This window comes from Apis mellifera, linkage group LG7 (assembly GCF_003254395.2).
Source record: "Apis mellifera strain DH4 linkage group LG7, Amel_HAv3.1, whole genome shotgun sequence".
NCBI lineage: Eukaryota > Metazoa > Arthropoda > Insecta > Hymenoptera > Apidae > Apis > Apis mellifera.
The window spans coordinates 5,261,754-5,283,571 of NC_037644.1; the positions used below are offsets into that span (position 1 = coordinate 5,261,754).

Consider the following 21,818-nt stretch of genomic DNA (forward strand, 5'->3'; position numbering starts at 1 on the left):
TAAGTAAATTATTTTAAATTACAGCATAAAAATTAAAAATATCCAAATCAATTTATTATGTAGATAATAATTTGTATTTTACACAATCTAACAAATCATTTCATATTTGCTTTATACTTGCTTTCGTTATGCAAGATAACGATCGATATATCTATATCGTTATTATAATAAAATTCAAACATTAATTGAATAATCCAACATCTACTTCGAATTTATGAATTATTTTTTATAAATTTTATGAATTTTTATTTAAATCTGATTTCATTACTGACAAAGAGAACTTTATATACTTTATTTACTATATATAACTTTATTTTATATTATTTATATTTATATATAATAATATAATATTTATATATAATATATATTATATATATATATTATTATTTATATTTTATATTTAATTTCATAATATTTTATCACAGTAAATAAAATGATTGTAAAATGAAATATAAATATAAATTATTATCAATATTATGAAATTTAAAAATATTTCTTATTTTCTGTAAAATTTATTTATTATTACAAAAAAAAAATACTTAAAATATATCTACAAGTATTTATATTGCTAGATCAATTTAGTAAAATATAAAATTTTTAGCTAAATAATTTTTACTTTTAATAATAATCATACGATCAAAAATTTGAAATCAATAAAATGTTATGTAATATTCAATAAGAGATTTTTTTTTAGAAAAAAATTAGATTAAAATATCTTTAATTTAGAAAATTTTTTCATGCAAATTTTATTAAATAAAATTACTATATAGATATTAATATTTTTAATTAATTTCGAAAACATTAATAAAAGATCTGATATACAACAAGAAAATAGTTTCAAATATTTATTTATATATAATATACGATCAAAAAATTTGAAAACAGAATAAATAATAATTCAACATGCGTATTTCATTATTTCTATAAACAATCAAATAATAAAAAGTAAATTAAAATAAATGAATTTGTATTATTAATGAAATAATAAATTTATTGAAAAAAAATAAAATTTGTAAAGAATATTAATTCGTAACTTTAACAAATTAAACAAAAAATGATTTTTTTGTATTTTTCATATTATTCATGCTTTTAATTCTGCTTTATATTCAAATAGTCTTCATATTCAACAAGTAGTTCATCATAACTGTCAAATTAAAAATAGCCATCAAATATATTCAATAATGCTCGTAGAATTATGAAGTACTTAATGGTTATTTATATATACATATTTTTATAAAGTAATGGCATAATTAATATTTTTTAATCAAGATACAATTTAACTTGTGCTTTTTTTTAGAAAATCTTATATCTTTAACTTTTAAAAAAATAGGATACTATAGTAATTAAAATAACCGCTAGATTTTTTAATTAATTATTAATTATAATAAGTATCTATATCTATATTATATAATTTTATTCTGTTATATATTATATATATATATATTTTTATTCTGTTATATGTTATATATTATAATATATTATAAATCTATATCTATATTATATGATTTTATTCTGTTTAATAGGAAAAAATTAATTAGCCTAAATCCATATAATGGATATTATATAAACACAACATAACAACTAAATCTATAATATATATAATAATATATATAATAATATAATATTATATATAATATTGCAATATGGTTTTATAATAAAGCATATATATAATAAAAATAAAAAATTTATTTCATACTAAAATTGATTTGTTTTATATTAAAAATAAAAATGTAATGATTTAATGCTTGAATAAAAGAAACAAAGAAAAATTATATTTGCAAAAATATTCATTCGTGCATTTAAGTTATTAAATTAAAATAACAAGTTTCGTACAGTTGCAGTTGTAATATGCAATTTATGTAAACAATCCATCCAATGAAAATATCAATATAGAATAAAAAATAACAATAAAAAAAAATATGATAAATTTTAAAGTAGAAATAAAAACAGTATACATTATTAAGAATTTTTAACATACTATAAACATATATTTATTTAAAACATATTATAAACTCAAGGAAATATCAAATCTAACATTTAACTTTTTTAAAAAATTGTTATTTTAATTATTTTAACTTGAATTTCTTAAATATTCAAGAATTTTTGTAACATAAAAATTCATTTTCAATACTTTACTCAACATTTTTTAAATATTTAAAAAACAATTTGTATTAAGATAAGAGTATTATTTCCTAGCATTTATATATTATATTTCAAAATATATTACAAAACATTTTTATTAAATTATATACATTTTTCCATTAAAAAAAATTGAATTTTATTAGTCATCTAATATTTTACAAATGCAAGATAGAATATGTACTAACTATGTAAGTTTCTAATATATATTATTGTATTATTTTTAAAAGAAAAGGAGAATAAATGATACTTTATACATAATAATTAATTTATTTTTTATATAAAAAAAAAATATTTATTTTAATTTCTTCTTATTTATTTTCGTACACGCATATGATTACTTATATACCAAAGACTTAAATTTAAAAAAAATATATTAATGATATCATAAAATTACATTACAACTCGATATAAATAAAAGTAAACACATACAATAAGAATTGAAGACAAACGTGAACGGTAAAACCAGATACATATAATACGATTTATGTCTTGTTAGCTAACAGACACTTAAAATCTCAAAACAAAAAATATATGCATTCCTTTATCAAAAATAATCTAGTTGCAATTGCAACTATATAAAATATAATCGATAGTTGCAACATATCGGAATAATAAAGTTTTCCTGATTTATGAATCTGCTCGCATCAATGTGATGAACAACAGTAAAAAAAGTTTTATCTTTAATCGGTCGAGTTTTGTTCCGCAAGAGTAAAGCTAAAAGAGGCTGTCGAGCTATCCATTACAAATAATTACAAATGGTACGATAGACTCTTTTATCCACAAGAAAAAGTAATAAGAATTCTATATTCGAAAAGTGTGAAATCTTCAATTTTAGAATATGAATCTTTGCCGTTTAAAATGTTTTAATTGTAAATAAATAATTATCTTTCTTATTAATAATTCGTCGTGATTTTATAAAAATATATTAATAATATAATAATATAATAATATAATATAATAATAAATATAATAAATATAATAATAATAAAATCGATGAAATTACAAAAAAACTTTCCTCTTCGATGATTCTAAATATGTTATAAAAGACAAGATTTTGAACATTTTTCTATATATATCAACGGTCGGTCTTAATATATAAAAAAAATTATTACTATTATATATTATATATATATATTATTTTTATTATATTATTATGATTTTTTTTATACATATATATCTGTGATAAAATATGCATTAGTCATTATTATTATATATATTATTATATATTATTATTATATAATCATTATTATTACGATTTCTATTCATTAATTGTGTTAAAATATATAAATATATCATAATATTCTCAAGTATAATGAATTAAAATTATTACATTTATTATAGTATGCTTTTTTTTACAATATTTTTTACAATTAAAAATATCATATTGATTATAAATTTATAACATCACAAAATCAAAAAGTAAATAATAAAAATCAAAGTAATCATATTAAATAATATAATGATATAATAGATAATATAAAAATATATCTTTTCTTTTAATAAATATTTTAATTTTTAAAATTTTAATTGGAATAATTTAAGTATTCTTTATTTTTATTGTTTTCTCTTGTTCAATTTATTCATATTAAATAAGAAATTTTCACTATTGAAAATTATTTAATATAATTATTTAATATTGATTTTAATATTCAGTTTCTTAAATATTTTGAATATATTTAAAATGATAAATTTTATAAAAATCCATGGCAGATTAATAACTCCTATTTGTGGTTTCTTTCAAATTTTTAAAAATTCTAAAATCATAATGATTAAAAAATCATTTAAAATTAAAATTTAGTTTTATATTAAAAAATTTGAAAAATTAATTTTTTTAATAGATATCTCTAAAATGCACTTTTTTATTTTTTATGTATCTTAAATTTAATCATTTTCAAAATTAGATTATGATATGATACAAAAAAAAATCTAGAAAATAGCTATAGAGAAATATTCTTTTTCGCTACATTTTCTGAGATCTTATCTTTTTTGAACATTAAGATAAGTTCTGTCTTATATATATTATTGTCTATATACATTATTTGTAATATGGATAAAGACTATCTAAAGGAAAACAAAGATACAACATTAACTCAAGATATATATCGTAAGTAATTATGCTCTTTAAATTGAAATAACATTGGATTCGCGTTAAAATATTACTTAAGACATTGATTATATACTACTTTTTTTAAATTCATTTTTCTAAACCATTTTCTAAATTCCTTAAAATATCTTAAATATAATAATGTCTTAAATAATTATTTTAAAATTATTGATAATTTTATGCATTTATCTTGTCATTAACTATTCTAATATATAACTAAATATTAAATTCTAAGAAAAATTTTTAAACATTGTTAATTCTTGAGTTAATATCTAAAATTTTTTATATTTTCTTTAATATTTAATTATATTTCTTTATTCAATATTTAATTTCAGTAATTTTCTAGTAATGAAATTTAATATGTGAATTAACATCAAAAATATGATTACGATGATTTAATTTGATTAGAAATTTTTTTATGAGAAAATATTTAAAAAGTTTTAAATTTTATTTCATAATCTTGATCATTTAAAATGATGTCTAATCAGAAATCATAAGAATCTACTATCTCATTTAACATCCTTTTAAAATAACATAAACATATATCTAAATTTAATAAGCTAGAAATAATATCAATTGATCCTTAATTAATCAGATTAAAATTAAAATTATTCGAAATTGTTATGATCAAATATTCCACCTTATTAATAAATTAAGATTCCATTAATAATATTACCTATTAATAATAAATGGATAAATAGAATAAAATTTAGATTTTTTTCTCTTCTTCAAATATAAAAACAAATCATATTTATACAATAAAGAATAATAATTAATTTTGGTATAATGATTTTTGATATATTATTGAATAAATATTTTTATAATTATTAAATAATTTTAACAAAGTTCATGAGGAAATTTATAGTAATTATTCTTATTTTTAATTAATTAAATAATAATTAATATAATACATATATATATTTTATAATAAGCAAAAATTTATTATGAAGCTATAAAATCAAAATATAAAAATCTTAAATCGTACTTATAGATAAATAGATAATTTAATAAATAAATAATATACATATATTTAAACAATATATATGTATATTTATATTTATATATATTTATATAAATTTTTTATTTTAAAGAAAATAATAAAATGTGTAAAAATTTATATGTAATATCTTAATTTATAAATATTATGTATATAATATATATGTATATAAATATATGTATATAAATTATTATATATTAATTGTCGATACTGAATAAAATCTGACTTGCACTTTCTCTACTTATTTATATATATACTCATTAATAAAATAATAAATTTATTTTATTGATCTTATAAAGTTGAAGAATATCAATTTCTCGCTTAATTCTTTATTTATTCTAAGAATTGACAAAGATAAAAAATATTATATTACATAAATATATATTATGTAATATATATTATATTACATATATATAATTTTAAAGAATAATTTTTAATTGATCTGATTAACAAAGAATTACTATATTTACATCCAAAAATTATTATATTAGAATAGTATGGCTAATAAAAGTATAAAAAACAAAATTTAAAAATAAAATTAATATTTTATAATAAAATTATTAAAATTCTTTTATCAATTCGTTACAAATTATTCATGTTGAAATTCTATATAAGAAAAACGATTTCTAAATTTAATAACGTTCTAAATTTAATAACATAATAGCAAAAAAAAATGTATTATTATATATGATAAACAATATATAAATTTTATAATTTTTTTTTAATTTTTATTAAAAAAAAAATAAAGAAATTAAAAATTAGTAATGTTAATAATTATAAATATTTCTGTTTGTTTTTATTAAATTTTAATTTTAAATAAATTAAACGCTTCTATCACATCCATAAATATGATATATGTATTTTGTTACAGGTATATTCACAGTAATGTGTTATAATGTACTGTGTGACAAATACGCAACAAGACAGATGTACGGTTATTGTCCAAGTTGGGCGCTTGATTGGGAATATCGAAAGAAAGGAATCCTGGACGAAATACGGCATTATGCCGCGGACATAATCAGCTTGCAGGAGGTCGAGACGGACCAATTCTATAATTTTTTCCTGCCAGAACTTAAACACGATGGTTATGATGGGATCTTTTCTCCAAAATCTCGAGCGAAAACAATGGCGGAAAATGACCGTAAATACGTTGACGGCTGCGCTATTTTTTATAGGACAGCTAAGTAAGTTCACGATATATATTTAAAAATTCATTTTTTGAATGATATTAAACTCTAATTCTAATTTTTTCCAACTATTCTTATAAATATAATTATTTAATTTAAATTTTTCTTAGAAATATAACTTATGCATATAAAAATTAATTAAATATTTATTTGATTAATTCAATTTTAAAATCAAGATCAATTTCCAACTATTCTTATAAATATAATTATTTAATTTAAATTTTTCTTAGAAATATAACTTATGCATATAAAAATTAATTAAATATCTATTTGATTAATTCAATTTTAAAATCAAGATCAATTCTAATAAATTTTTTTAACAATAGAACTCCAGAAATATAGAATGATAACATGTTAGTCTCGATATTTTTTATATAATATATTATGTTTTTTATATTTAATAATTTTTTTCTGAATCTAATTTTTTGTTTAATCTTATCCAGTTCTGTCATGAATCAGTTATAAAATAGTTAATAGTAATTTGATAGTTTGAACAGATTGAAGTAATTAACAGCACAATTTCCTTCCTCTCTCATTAAATACAATTGAAATATTTAATTTTCAAACTAAAATTATAAATGATTAATATAAAAACATTAATAATTAAAATTAATATAATTTATAAACTTAGTAACATAAAATTATATATGCAATATATTTATACTTATATATATATATACGATTATCTTTATTATAATTTGAATATATTTCACTATTTATATTTATTTAATTATTATTTGGAATGTTCTTTGCATGATATATAAAATATCATTATAAATTTTATTTTATAACAAATATTAATTATACAGCAAATTATAAAACAATCTTCTAACAAATCATTTTCTTTTCGTTATTCATTTTCTTTTTAAAATAGAAAAAATTCTTTACATGCAGTATTATATCTTTATTATTATTAATTATTCCATCTCTTTCATTAATGCTATATATGCATTAAGTAATATTTAAATTATATAACATATTATTTTTGAGATTTTTATGATAATCTTGAGAACATTATCATTTTACACTGAATCTGATCTATTATATCACTTATGAAAAATTATCAAACATTTAATTTAAATTATAATTTATGTGCTTATTATATGAGTGTATGCGTATGTATGCATTTAAGATATATTTAAAGATTTATTTATATTTATTTAATTTGAAATTCCATTTTTGAGAAAATCAAATGCATAATTCTTATTAATTAGTAATAAAACAACTAATCAAAAAGTTATACAAATAAAGATAAACCGAAAAGAAATAAATATTTCAATAAATGTTTGAAAAATTCATGAATATATAATGTAATGATATATTCATAAATTATCGATTGATTCTAGACAAAGTAAACAGAAAAATTAATGTAAAAATATTATGATGTAAGTTAGAGTTAAGTTAAAACTCATTTAAAAAAAATTTGCATTAAATAAAATGAGACAAAGACATATTAAATCGATATGATGGAAGTTTTATTTTATCTATATCTCGCTTCGTATAACATAAACTTCAAATACTTAAAATTAATATTTTAATATTTCAATAATCAATTAATATTTCTGTATATCAAATAAACTTTTGGACCAACTTTTTAAAAATATTTCACAAACATATTAATATTCCATATATCTAAAATTTACTTTATCTATTTACATTTATTTATATTTATTAACATCAACAATAATATATATATATATAATTAATATAAAATATTATAGAAATACTATATTAAGATAGAATATTTTAAGAAATATTTTTCGTGTTTGATAATCAACTTTGAATAATGAAATATATTTTCTATTATAAAAAAATTATAAATAAAATTATTTTATCTGCATTAAATAAAATTTATTAACAATTCTTTCAATGTACCGTATTTCAACAAAAAGAAAGAACGAGTTGAGTTGATAAATTCCCAGATAACAGATTAGCTATGATTTAGTCAATCTCTTTAATTATCTTCATTGAGAATTCATATAGAGTTCCAATATCAAGTATATCGTAGGGCAGTATTAACTCTATAAAGCATTCTAAATTTTGTAATGCAAGACAGAAAAGTAAGGAGAATGGTGAAAATATTAGATATCTTCGCTCGCATCTCAGGGGATAACAAGATACGAGACAGAAATGGTCTGGTTGCACAAATGGGCTCTGTTAACGGCTAACGTGCAACGAAAGGTACTATATCTACTAGCGTAGGTTCTAAGAGCAGAGTTTCTTTAAAGACCGACGCAACCATTGCAACTGTCAAACATTTTATACACTTAATTCACCGCAAAATCCTGATCGCATAATGAATGCGATGCCAATATAACTAACTATCTAATCTTTGCAAGGACGAAAGATCACAGTTATTTAACGAGTTCGTACTTTCTTCCTGATGCCACAACTTATTCTATTCTGTTTGATATATCTAAACGTATATGTCTTCCATATTATGTATATAATACATAATCATATATACATAATCATAATGTATATCATCGTTTTAAATATTTGATTAACTTCAAATTTCATTATTATAATCATTTAATCAATCTAAAAATCTAAAAAGATAATATTATAATATAATAATTAAAATATTATAATATTATAATAATTATAATAATATTTTATAATTAATTTAAATAACTTTATTCATAAATATTTAAGCATTATTATTGATGAAAATTTTAATTACTAGTATTTTTTCTTTTAAATTAACATTAAAAATAAAAAATAATATAATATTAATTATTGTAGTTCAATAACATTATGAATAACATTAATGTTGTTATCTAATAACGAAAAAAAATCGTTTACTTTTAATTATTATATATAGTTTGAAATTTTAATAAAGATGGAATTATTTATTTATAATAATCTTTAAAATGGTTTTAAGAATATTATGTATTGAATTCATTTTGATAAATACATCAAAATATTTATTTTTCGTACTTAAAATTTTTTTAGCATTTATTCAAAACTAAATATTTTAATCTGAAAAAATTAATATAAGTACTTTGAACTTTAATAATAAAATTCTGTAAATAATTTTTTATAAAAATTTTTGCAAATAAAATAAAAAACATATATTTTTTAAAAAAACAAATTTAATTGAAAAAAATTCCCAATTTTGTTGCTTTAATTTTAATTAAAGAATAAAATTAAGAAAATATATTATTATACATATATGTATATTATTTGGAAATAATGTAAGGAAAAGTTTATAAGAAGATTCATTTGTTTTTGCTATCAACTCTATATATCTATATTATAACGTTATAACATTATAACTTCTATTATATAAATTTCAACAAAGTTGCAACATTTAACAACAAAGATTTAATTAAAGGAGATTAAATAACAGAAGATTAATTCGAGAATGAATTTGGTTACTTTAATTTTATACATATTAATTTTATACAATTTTATTCATGATATACAATGTATACAATGTACAATACAATGTACAATATAATGTATAGATCGAAGAATTATATTTTATCTAAAAAATTGAAAATTATCTTTGTTTTTTGAAAAATATTAAATAAATATAAGTAAGAATACATATAAAAAATATTAATATTCACGGAACATCTTAGAGTGTCAACTTTGAGGATTAAATATTAAAAATTGATGTACAAAAATTTCAGTTAAGCTTGTTAACTTATTTATAAGTAATAATATAATATAATTATAAGTGATTTATTGCTTTAGATAAAATAAAATGCAATATAACCGAGAACTTAATTAATAATTTAATTAATAATAAACATCAATCAATTTTTATATATCAACTTTTATGTTCATTTTGATCTCTAAAATAGATTATTCAAGAAAGTTTCACAAATATATTATATAATTATATAAAAAATTATACATTGTACATTTCTACTTTTATAAAAATATTGATATCTATGTAATATCAATAATCATGAATAATGTTAATTCCATCTTATTTAAGAGTTCTCACAAAGATATAAAAGAAATGATAGCTTGTAATAGAGTTTCAGTAAAAAATATATTTTCCAATAATATGTGCTGCACATAATAAAAGCAAAAATCTATATTCTACATGATATATATGATATACCTTCTTATAAATTTTGATGAAAATCGTTTGCCTATTGTATTCGAATTGCAAAACTTTTTTTTTCACACACGAAATTCAATCTTATTAATCATATCAAAAATTCGTATAAAAACAATATATCATAGATTCAACTTAATCTCATTGTTAATTATTTTTGCCAATGTAAAATTTTGTAAATATTTTTTAGATTAGAATAATAAATAAATAAACAATTTTTTTAAAGTTATTTTTTAAATTTACTAACATTTTTATTAACTAAAATATCAAAAAGCATATATTATTGTTTATACATATTTGTTTATACATTGCTTATATATATTTAATAAAATATTAAATATATTTAATAAAAATATAATTTCACATATTTATATTTTTTTAATAAATTTGTTTTTTTTTTGTTTTTTTAACAGATTTACACTGATAAAAGAACATTTAGTCGAATTTAACCAATTGGCAATGGCGAACGCAGAAGGTTCTGACAATATGTTGAATAGAGTCATGCCAAAAGATAATATTGGATTGGCTGCCTTGCTTAGGACCAAGGAGGCTGCTTGGGATAACGGTAAGTAATATTATAAAATTTATTTCTAATAATTAACATAATCAATTCGAATAACAAAAAATTAATATCTTCTATTTATAAAAAATAAGGAGTAAATTTATTCTTCTCAAATGTCATTTCAAAAAATTTATTACTGTATATTACTATATAGCTTAAATCTTTGTACCATTCGATTAGAAAAAGAAAAAAATTTAATATTTTTTTAATTTTTATAAAAATAATTTATAATAATTTTCTTGTGATTTTTTCTATTTTTCAAATAATAAATGAATTCTCATATTGAATGAATTTATAATTCATTGCAATTGTATTATTTTAATAATTATTTTAATAGTTATAAAATCATAATAATTCAAACTCGAATGAATCGAAAATAATATATTAAATACTAAATGACATTTTTGATCATGATATAAAAGTGTTCAAATTGCAAAACCAACAAAATAGATAAGTAAATATGTTTAATATCGAAGAAATTGCTTAATTAATTGCAAATCATACTTATGCCAGCGTAAATCGAAGAACATGTTTGAAAGTGGCTGAAGAAGATGAAGTGGCACAAGTTCGTAGACTAGATACACTCAAGCAAGTCTTATAACTCATGACATACAGATACTAAGCTGCCAATTCTATATCAGGTAGCTATCTAGCAAACATTCCCCTACATGTCACACAATCCACTTTTTTATAAACATATTAGCTCGCAAGTAGAAAATATCTGAAAATAATATAAAATAGCTATGTATTTGTACACATTACATATCTATCCAGAAAAAAATACATTTATATACTATTTTATAATAAATATATTTTTATATTATTTTTAATTTTTCTTTCTTTTTATCACATTTATTTTCTTTTGCGTATATCATTGATATGAAAGGTGTGCTTATACATTTCTATTTAAAATATATTTATTAAATATCATTAATAATATATTTTATTAAATATCAAAATAAGTTGATTAAAAAAAATATACATATTAAATATACATATTATATATATATATATATATATATATATATATATATATATATTATATTATATTATATATATTATTATATATTATATTATATATTATATATATATTATAAATGTATAATAATAAAATGTATAAAATATATATATATATTTATATTTATATATATATTTATATATAAAATACATTTCTTTGTTACATTATTCTTTAATTCTAAATTTTGAATATTAATATTAATCTTTATTGTAATCATAAAATAATTTTGCTTGTATGTAAAATGTTATTTATCTTTATAATAAATAATAAATTTTTATCTTTGATATATAATTGATATAATAAATTTAATTTTTATTATATAATAAAATAAAATAATTAAATATAAAAAATATCTAAAAAGAAATAAATAAAATAATTTATCTATTATAATATAATAATTTAAGTAATTAAATAAAATAAGTAATTAATTAAATAAAAATATAAAAAAGTTATAAATTCAAATAACATATAATTATTAATGAAAATTATTAATAAATAAATATTTATTCATATTAATTTGATTTTTTAGGATTGGTAATATAGAGATTTAACATATTCTTATTCGCTTATTTTTATTCTTATTTTAAGTTGCGCCATCGTGTGACACATGTAAGAACTAATACTTATTTGTCATTACTTATTAACCTAATGTATGTGAATGATTGGTGAAGGAATATTAAAACAAGTTTAAATTAAGAAAAAAAATAATAGATTTATATAAATTAAAACACTAAACAAATGTCTGGTTATACGGGAACAGACAATTATTGGGGACAATCTCCCCAAGGACAATATAATTTTGATCCTTCTGGTTTTGGACAACCTAACCAACAATTTGAATTTCAAACATATAATGATCAACAATCTGGAGATTTTTCTTACACGCAAAAAAGTTATCTTGATCCTACACAAAGTGCATATACTGGTGGTAGGTATTATCAAGATGATTTCAAAAAAAATTTAGAATGCATACAATCATAAAAAAATAAATATTGCATTTATTTAGATAATTTTTATTAGATTTAATATATAAATTCTAGGATCAACCGGATTCGTAGATGAAGAAGAAGAACCACCTCTTTTAGAAGAATTAGGCATAGATCCAGATCGAATATTACAAAAAACATTAGCTGTATTAAATCCATTTCATAGAAAAGGACAAATAGATGATGCAAATTATTTACTTCAAGATTCAGATTTAGCAGGGCCAGTAGCATTTTGTTTAATACTTGCTACATTTCTTACATTAGCTGGTTCAAAAGCACATTTTGGTTATATTTATGGTTTAGCAATGACTTCATGCATTTTTATGTATATTCTTCAATCATTAATGAGTACTTCTACTAATATTACATTATCTTCTGTAGCATCTGTATTAGGTTATTGTTTATTACCAGAAGTAGTTCTTGCTGGTCTTAGTATTTTCACAACTTTACAGGCTACAATTGGTCTAGTTCTTTCTATGTTTGCTGTTGCTTGGTCAACACTTTCTGCATCTAGACTTCTTACAACTATGTCAGGAGAAGAAAATCAGCGACTACTCATTGCTTATCCTTGTGGTCTACTTTATGGGGTTTTTACATTAATAATAATATTCTAAAACAAAATTCATTCATTTTTAAGAACTTTTTATGTAAAAAAATCTTATTTTTTAAAATATACGTAATATAATTTAATATAATATGTATACATATAAATAATTTATAATTATATCAATTATATCATACAATATAAATAATTATAAATATTAATCAGTATATATTGGAAACTAAAATTGTTATTTAATTATCATTTCTTATAAATATATAAATATAGATTTATATGTAATGACAATGCAATTAAAATGTATATCTCACATTTTAAGTTTTTTATTAATTCTTACAAAAATTATATTATATTATATATTTGTTTTTAAACATATTGATTTTTATATGAAACTTAAGAAATTATATAAAAAAATAAATTTTATTTGATCATTATTAATAATTATTATTAAATATTTAAAAATATGAGAAGATATTAGTCTAAGTGATATATTAATTAACAAAAACCTAAACTTTATGATTTAATTTTGATAAATGTTTTTATATTCAGGAATTTATATAATATAAAAATATTTTTTATCAATTTAATCTTTAAGTTCATAAAAATTTTAAAATATCTGTTTAATGATCATTCATGTTTCAATATTTATCATAATAAAAATATTTGAATCATAAATAATTTTATAATAAATTTTTTATTTTATAGAAAAATAAAAAGAATGTAATTACAATATTTAATAAAATCAATAATTTTGATATTCAAAAAATTATTAACATTTCAATTTTAAAATTATCTTTAAATGTATTCTTTTTTTTCGTTTCATATGAATATTTTTCTTAATAATTTCTTTCGCTATTCTTTTAAAAATAAGTAACTAAAATTAATTTAAAAAGGAAATCACAAAAAAAATAAACCATAAAAAAAATATTTCAAAATATTTCTATTACTGTTCTATCATAAAATTTCTTATAACGAACATTGTACTAATATTTGAAAACTCATATAAAAATGAAAAATTCTTCCCAAAATCATATTTTTGTAAACACTATATATTTTTCATTTCATTACATTGTAGATTCATTATATTGTTTAAAGAAGAAGAAAAATATTCTAATATACTACAGATTTAAAATTGACTAATACTTTGAATTTAAAAATTTAGATTTGATCAATGTAAATATTAATATTAATAATATTATTTTATTAAAATTAAATTAAATGTTCGAAATAATGATTTTTATCATTAATACATACAACATTAATTGTTTTATAATTAATCGAATAATTCATTATTACAAATTAAAATCATATATGAAATCTCTTATATTTTTATATATTTATTTTTTAACTGCTTTTAATTTCAATAAAAAAAATGATAGATACTGTATATCTTTTCAACAATTAAAGTATAAAAATTTTAAATTTGTAGACATTGTTAAAATCAACATTGAAAAAAGTTTTTATGATTCTTAATAACTAATAAATAAAATTTACCTATTATTTTTAAATAAAATAAAAGTATAATTATTATAAGTATAATTATTATATGGATAATCTAAAAATAAAATAAAATTTGAAAATGATTTTTATTTGAATAAAAATTTTGTAAATTATTATTATTCACAAACCAGCATATTCATTTCTTTTGAATAGTCAAAATTTAATTCCAAAAATACAGTGTTTTTGATAAATTATTATTTTTTTGATATTAACTCCGCTTTTTTTAAAAATTACAAAAATTTAAGAGTATACTTACAAGAGTACTATTTGTTTTTTTCTTCAACAATTTTTCCTTCATTAAAATAATTCATTTATATAATTGAATTCTTAAAATGTATTGATATGTATATTTCATTGATTCTTGTATAAACCAATTCAACAGCTTTATCATGAGAATACCTATATTTATTTCAATGAATCAGTAATTTTATTTTTACTATTTAATATCATCCGTTTTTTTATTGAATCTGTAACATGTTTCTGTGAAGAAACAAGTTGATCTTTATCTTTATTTAGATAGACGAATTTTATCAATAATTTTTTTTCTTATTGAATCTTTATAATCACTAATTAAATATAATGATTAAATATATATTAAATATATAATATATAATGATAACTAAAAATCTATTTTTTTTTTCAATCATGTACATATCTAAAATTTTTTAAAATTTTGCTAATGTTAAGAAATAATCAATGTTGAAATAATCATATTACAAACTATGTTAATATTAAAATATGTGATATTATATAATTAATTATATGTATTAAAAAATATTTATTATCAGCTATTACTTATATATAAATATATAAATTTTTTAAATAAAAATATATAATTTTATATTTTTCAGGCCTTCCATCTGATCCAGCACAAGTTCAACAACCAATTTTAGTTTGCACAGCACACATCCATTGGGATCCAGAATTTTGTGACGTTAAATTAATACAAACAATGATGCTCAGTAATGAATTACGTTCCATTTTGGACCAAGCTGGCCAGTCCTTCAGACCTGGTCACAAGCCTGATTCTTCTAATGTTCAATTATTACTGTGTGGTGATTTCAATTCCTTACCTGATTCTGGTAAAACATATTCTATTCATTAATTTTTTATAATATATATATATATATGTATGTACGTGTGTATATATTTATAATATATTATCTTTTAATATTATTGATATATGGAGCATCTAAAATATATCATTTGATTAAAAATTGTCTTCGATAATAGAAAAAATACTTTAAATAATTTAAATTTGACTCTTAAATTTTTTGAATCTATATATTTTTATTTATAGCTCCTGATGTTTTAAGACGAAGAAAATAAATACAATAAGTTATTCAATATCAATTATAATACTGATCTAAAGATAATCTATCAGAAAATAAATCCAAAAACATATTCAAATTTTAAAAAAATACAACTTATCTATATAACTATTATAAAATCTTCACTTATAAAAAAATTATACTTATCGAGATTATATTCTTCTGAAAATAAAATAAATTAATTTGACATATTTTTTTCTATTATAAAAAGACTTATTCAAGAAATCTGTTTTAGATATCCTATTTTATGTATATAATTATTAATATTTGAAAAATTTTATAAATATATTAAGTATTGTTTTAAATATCAATAAATTTTATCAATATTAACATTATTTTATATAATTACTAATTTGTTTTATATTAAATATATACAAATTAAAAAATAATATTAAATATATAAAAATTTCTATATATAATTTCTAAATATGAAATTTTTTTTTATTATTTATTAGTATTATTTTTTTTATTATAGCTCATATTTCTTCATATTTATATTTTATGTACGTATTTTTTATATATTTAAAAATTTGTTTAGGTGTAATTGAATTTCTTACTTCGGGACGAGTAGCAGCTGATCACCGTGATTTTAAAGACTTAGCTTATAAATCATGCTTACAAAAGATCTCTGGTTGCGATAAACCTAATGAATTTACTCATTCTTTTAAACTTGCATCTGCATATAGTGAAGATATTATGCCCTATACTAATTATACGTAAGTTTTTTATATATTATGTTAATATATTTTTTTCATTTTATATAAAATAAAAGTTAAGAATTTTTTTCTTTTTTTTTTCATTTTTTTTTTTTATAGATTCGAATTCAAAGGTATAATAGATTACATTTTCTATTCGAAACAAAGCATGGTACCATTAGGACTTTTAGGTCCTTTAAGTGCAGATTGGTTTAAAGAACATAAAGTAGTTGGTTGTCCACATCCACATGTTCCATCTGGTAAGATTTTTTTCATAAATAATGAAAAAAATTTTGTTTATTTTATATATAAAATGCACCTAATAACTTATCATAAGATTGAATATTTATTATTATAATTACAAATTAACATTTTTTTAGATCACTTTCCTTTATTAGTGGAACTCGAAATGACACCAACAGTAGGAACAAGCAATGGATTGATTTCACGCAGGTAGCAACCGCTGCGATCTAGGCCCAAGTAACTATAAGGGAATATTAAAAAATTAATAAAAAAGAAATCCCCATCACATTTTCTCTTACTTCTGGCTCTAGCAATATCACTCGCAGTCGACAGTTACTTCAATAGCGAATGTTACAAATACTCCATATTACCGCACATTCAACAAGTTATTAGATATTGATGAATACATAATTCTAATGACCAGGTGAAGGGAGGTGTGTTGTAATGCGTTTAGCCCATGTATAGTGTATTGCATTTTTAAGAACTTTCCCATATTAAGAGTATTTTAATCTTTACTATTATCATAATGTAGATACCTATTTTCCTACAAAACTATATTCCGATCAAGCCTCTGTGATATTCACATTAACAATTGGAACAATTTCACATATTTATTAACAAATTAGTATCTACTAGAAAGTCCTTAATCTCTTCCTAAATGTCATTACAACATTCTCCAAGCCAACTTTTTGATAAGAATGCTGCCATCCAATGAGAAATTGTATTTTTAAACAAAACAAAAACAAAAAATATGAAAACACTATACTGGGCTGTGCGAAGTGATTGGAGTTAACTTAACAATTTCAATGCAAGTACAAATCTGTTCTTATTGGCCACGTATATTGAGAATGATAATGTTATATAAGGAAATAGATAATATTGTAGCGAGTGTATTTGTAAGTATAATAATATAATGATGTTCATCATTCATAGTATTCTGAAAATCAGTTGACATTTACTCATTAGATATTCAGTTCCAGTTATTAATATAAATAACAATACTAATTTACTACTTGTTAATTCAGTTGTATTTAATGCAAATTTATAGCAAAATTTGTATTTTCTTTTGTTACTTCATATACTTCATATTTTTTCTTTAAATGTATATAAAATTAAACCAATATTTTTTTTCTTTAAATCTTTAATTTATAAACATTATAATATACATATAATAAATATAATAATGTTTTACTTTATTAACAATGAACCAATTAAACGTTTATAATTTTTATTTAATATGATTTATGCAAAAATACTAGTAAAATTTTATTCTTTTACTTTATATACAACATTTGTTTCTGTACTGAAAGTGTACACAATGTCATTTATATAAATAATGAATATAATTTATCATATATATACTATATATAATTTACTACGTTACAATAAATTTTATTGCCCTAAATAAATTTCTTTAAATATTTTATAAATATTTTATTAGACATTTAATTAAAATTTTTTCATATTAAAATATTATATGTAATAAATAAAATTATTATAAAATAAATATAGAAATTATTTTTAATTAATTATTGATCAATTATTATAAATATACATATGAAATTTTAATTTTTTCATTAAAAACAAAGCATATATATACGAAAACCATTAATTTCATATTCATTAAGATTACTTGTATGTATTTATATACTTATTAACATTTATAATAACTAGTGTTCCTATCTTATGAACAAAACGGCACTATTGATATATTGTATAGTTTTCATAATAATAATTGTCACTTATCTTCTATTAATATTGGATAAAAATCTCAAACATCAACTGAATTATACAAGTAGTACATAATTAGTTTAACAAAGACATGTGTAGTAAATGTTGTATAAAGTAGATAATTACAATATAGTTTTAATTAATGAAAATAGAAGTGGCAATCTCTATTTGTATATGCATTCACAAATAAACATATAATAATTGAAAAACATACACAAAATATTTTAGGATAATTATTTATAATTTTAGGTCTGCAATTTCATTTTCTTATTAAAAAAGTCTTGAATTTAATTTGCTTTTAAAACTTACCTTAATATTAATGAGATAAATGATACCTGATGTTAATATTTTTTTAAGACAAATTTTTTTTTAAATGTTAGTACTACAATACTTTTAAACTCTGTATATTTTTTTGTTCGACTAATGTATCATTACAATTACTGAAACTATTTTTGTCAAATAATATAAAATTCTTCGTAATAAAATAAAATTTTTTTAAATGCGTATTAATTTTCAAATGATATTAAATATTAAATCATATAATTATATTTTAATTAAAAAAATACCTGTATCTTTTATGCGAAAGAAAATCAATATGATATTTTTTATGATATTTAATATTTTCAAAAATAGATTCTTCTTAAAAGCATAATATTCAAAATATTTTATTTTAAACTATTATTTTACTGTTTTCACATATATATATATAACATGTTTATATATATAGGTATTTTTTAAAATTTCTGCATATAATTTTTAAATATAAAATTTAAATTTCAAGATATACTTTTATATAAAGTTAATTGATATTTAATTAATATTTTAATTCATAAATAAACAATTATATTTTATTATAAAATTATTAAAATAAAACAGAAAAATTAATAATTTATTTAAAATATTAATAAAATAGATATGTAATATTTCTTTTAATGATGGTGAAAGCATTAGATGATGAATGAAACACAACATATTTTCATGCATTTTGGCTAACATAAAGCCTATGCCATAGTATTCAAAATAGCTGTGTTAAATAAAAGCTCAGAAAGATTTATAATTAATCATATTTTAATTTCTTATATTCCATGTACTTTAATTGAAATACTTTGGTTCTTAAGATATTTGTTATTCAATATAAATGAATGATATGCAATATAAATTAATTTAAATTAATATATAAAAAATAAAAAAGAATATTAAAAAATTAAGTATAAATATTTTATTAACTAATTCATAGCAAATTATATATAATTGTATAATTAATTACAAAATTTATATAATTCAAATCAATATAATTTGTTAAACAATTGTGTAACAAATTGAGAATCAAAGTTCTTCAAAATAATAATACTATTTTTGCTGATATATATTCATATAAATTATAATATGAACTACAATTTAAAAAATAAGCATAATGTCATTTATTATTTTAAAAGTATAGTTTTATTCAATATAAAAAGCAGTAATCTTACAAAAATCTTCAATACATTTTAAATAGTTCGATGAATTCTTTTATAAAAATTTAATAATTCATTTTTATTTCAACAATATTCATAAAATGTAAATTACTCTCTAATGATATTACAAAAAAAAATTTATATGATGTCATATTTTATATATTATAAATATTAGCAATTTTTTAAAAATATTATATTCATGTTTAATAAATTGTAATTACTGATATATGATATATATATTTATATATATATAAAAATATAATGTTTATAATTTAGTTAATAATGTTTATAATAATATTAATAATTGATACATGTGATAAAAAAATATATAAGGAGTTTAAAATTTGAAACAGTTAATAAACATTTGTATTAATTTGATTAAAATTATTTTACAATATTTCATTTTAATATATATAAAAACATTAATATCAAACAAAAGTCTCTCCTGTTAAAATAAAAAGTGTACAACTCTAGTCAAATAGTGATGTATTAAAATTAGATTATTTCAATACATAATCCTTTAGAATTTAGTTAATATTTGTTTATATTTGTATTTATAGAATTGATGAAATAGAAATTGATAAAAATAAATAAATAATTTATAAAATGAGATGATTATGTAAGTATGACAATAAATTGAGTACTTAGATAGAATTAAACTTTTAAATAGATAAAAAATTTATTTTTAATAGATAAAAATTTAAACATACAATTCTTTTTTTTTCCATAAAATATAATATAACTCATTTCTTTCAATTCATTTAATAATATAAATCTGTGAAATTTTGTTTTAACTAATATTCAATTATTTTTAATGTTTAATTTTTTTCCGTAAAAAATATTGTGTATTGATCACAAAGAATGTATATTTATAAAACATAATGAGTTAAATAATTATATAAATTAAAAATTATTTTGCTATTAATAAAAAAAATTAATCATTTTATACTTATACAGTAATTGTAGCATTTTTCATACATTTTACATTCCATATTCATAAAAAATATAAATAATAACATATTAATTTTATTTTAAGATATTATATTTTTTAACATATTTAAGATTTTAATTAATACTCATTATATTAGAACAAAATTTCACTGTGTAGAATGTATTACTTCTTTATAAATTTTGCAACAAAAAAAAATATTTCAAATTGTTATGAATATTTAGAATTAATTAAAAAAACATTGAATAATAAGATGAAAAATAATAAAATAATTATAATATA

The 21,818-nt window shown here is 17.9% G+C and overlaps 2 protein-coding genes across 2 annotated transcripts in view; both read left to right on the forward strand.

Moving 5' to 3' along the window:
• Positions 1 to 18,262, forward strand: part of LOC412552 (CCR4-NOT transcription complex subunit 6-like) — a 91,783-nt gene extending 73,521 nt beyond the window's left edge. The window contains exons 3-8 of the mRNA XM_026441708.1: positions 6,115 to 6,427; positions 10,919 to 11,070; positions 15,982 to 16,212; positions 17,000 to 17,177; positions 17,277 to 17,416; positions 17,537 to 18,262. Coding sequence (XP_026297493.1) covers positions 6,115 to 6,427; positions 10,919 to 11,070; positions 15,982 to 16,212; positions 17,000 to 17,177; positions 17,277 to 17,416; positions 17,537 to 17,613 — 1,091 coding nt within the window. The 3' untranslated portion in view covers positions 17,614 to 18,262. The remainder of the gene's footprint in view (positions 1 to 6,114; positions 6,428 to 10,918; positions 11,071 to 15,981; positions 16,213 to 16,999; positions 17,178 to 17,276; positions 17,417 to 17,536) is intronic.
• LOC102654121 (protein YIPF5) lies at positions 12,689 to 13,750 on the forward strand. The gene is made up of 2 exons (XM_006564147.3): positions 12,689 to 13,013; positions 13,126 to 13,750. Exons 1-2 carry the CDS (start codon positions 12,824 to 12,826, stop codon positions 13,683 to 13,685), a joined length of 750 nt encoding a protein of 249 aa, XP_006564210.1. The 5' UTR covers positions 12,689 to 12,823; the 3' UTR covers positions 13,686 to 13,750.
• Positions 18,263 to 21,818: the final 3,556 nt, after the last annotated feature.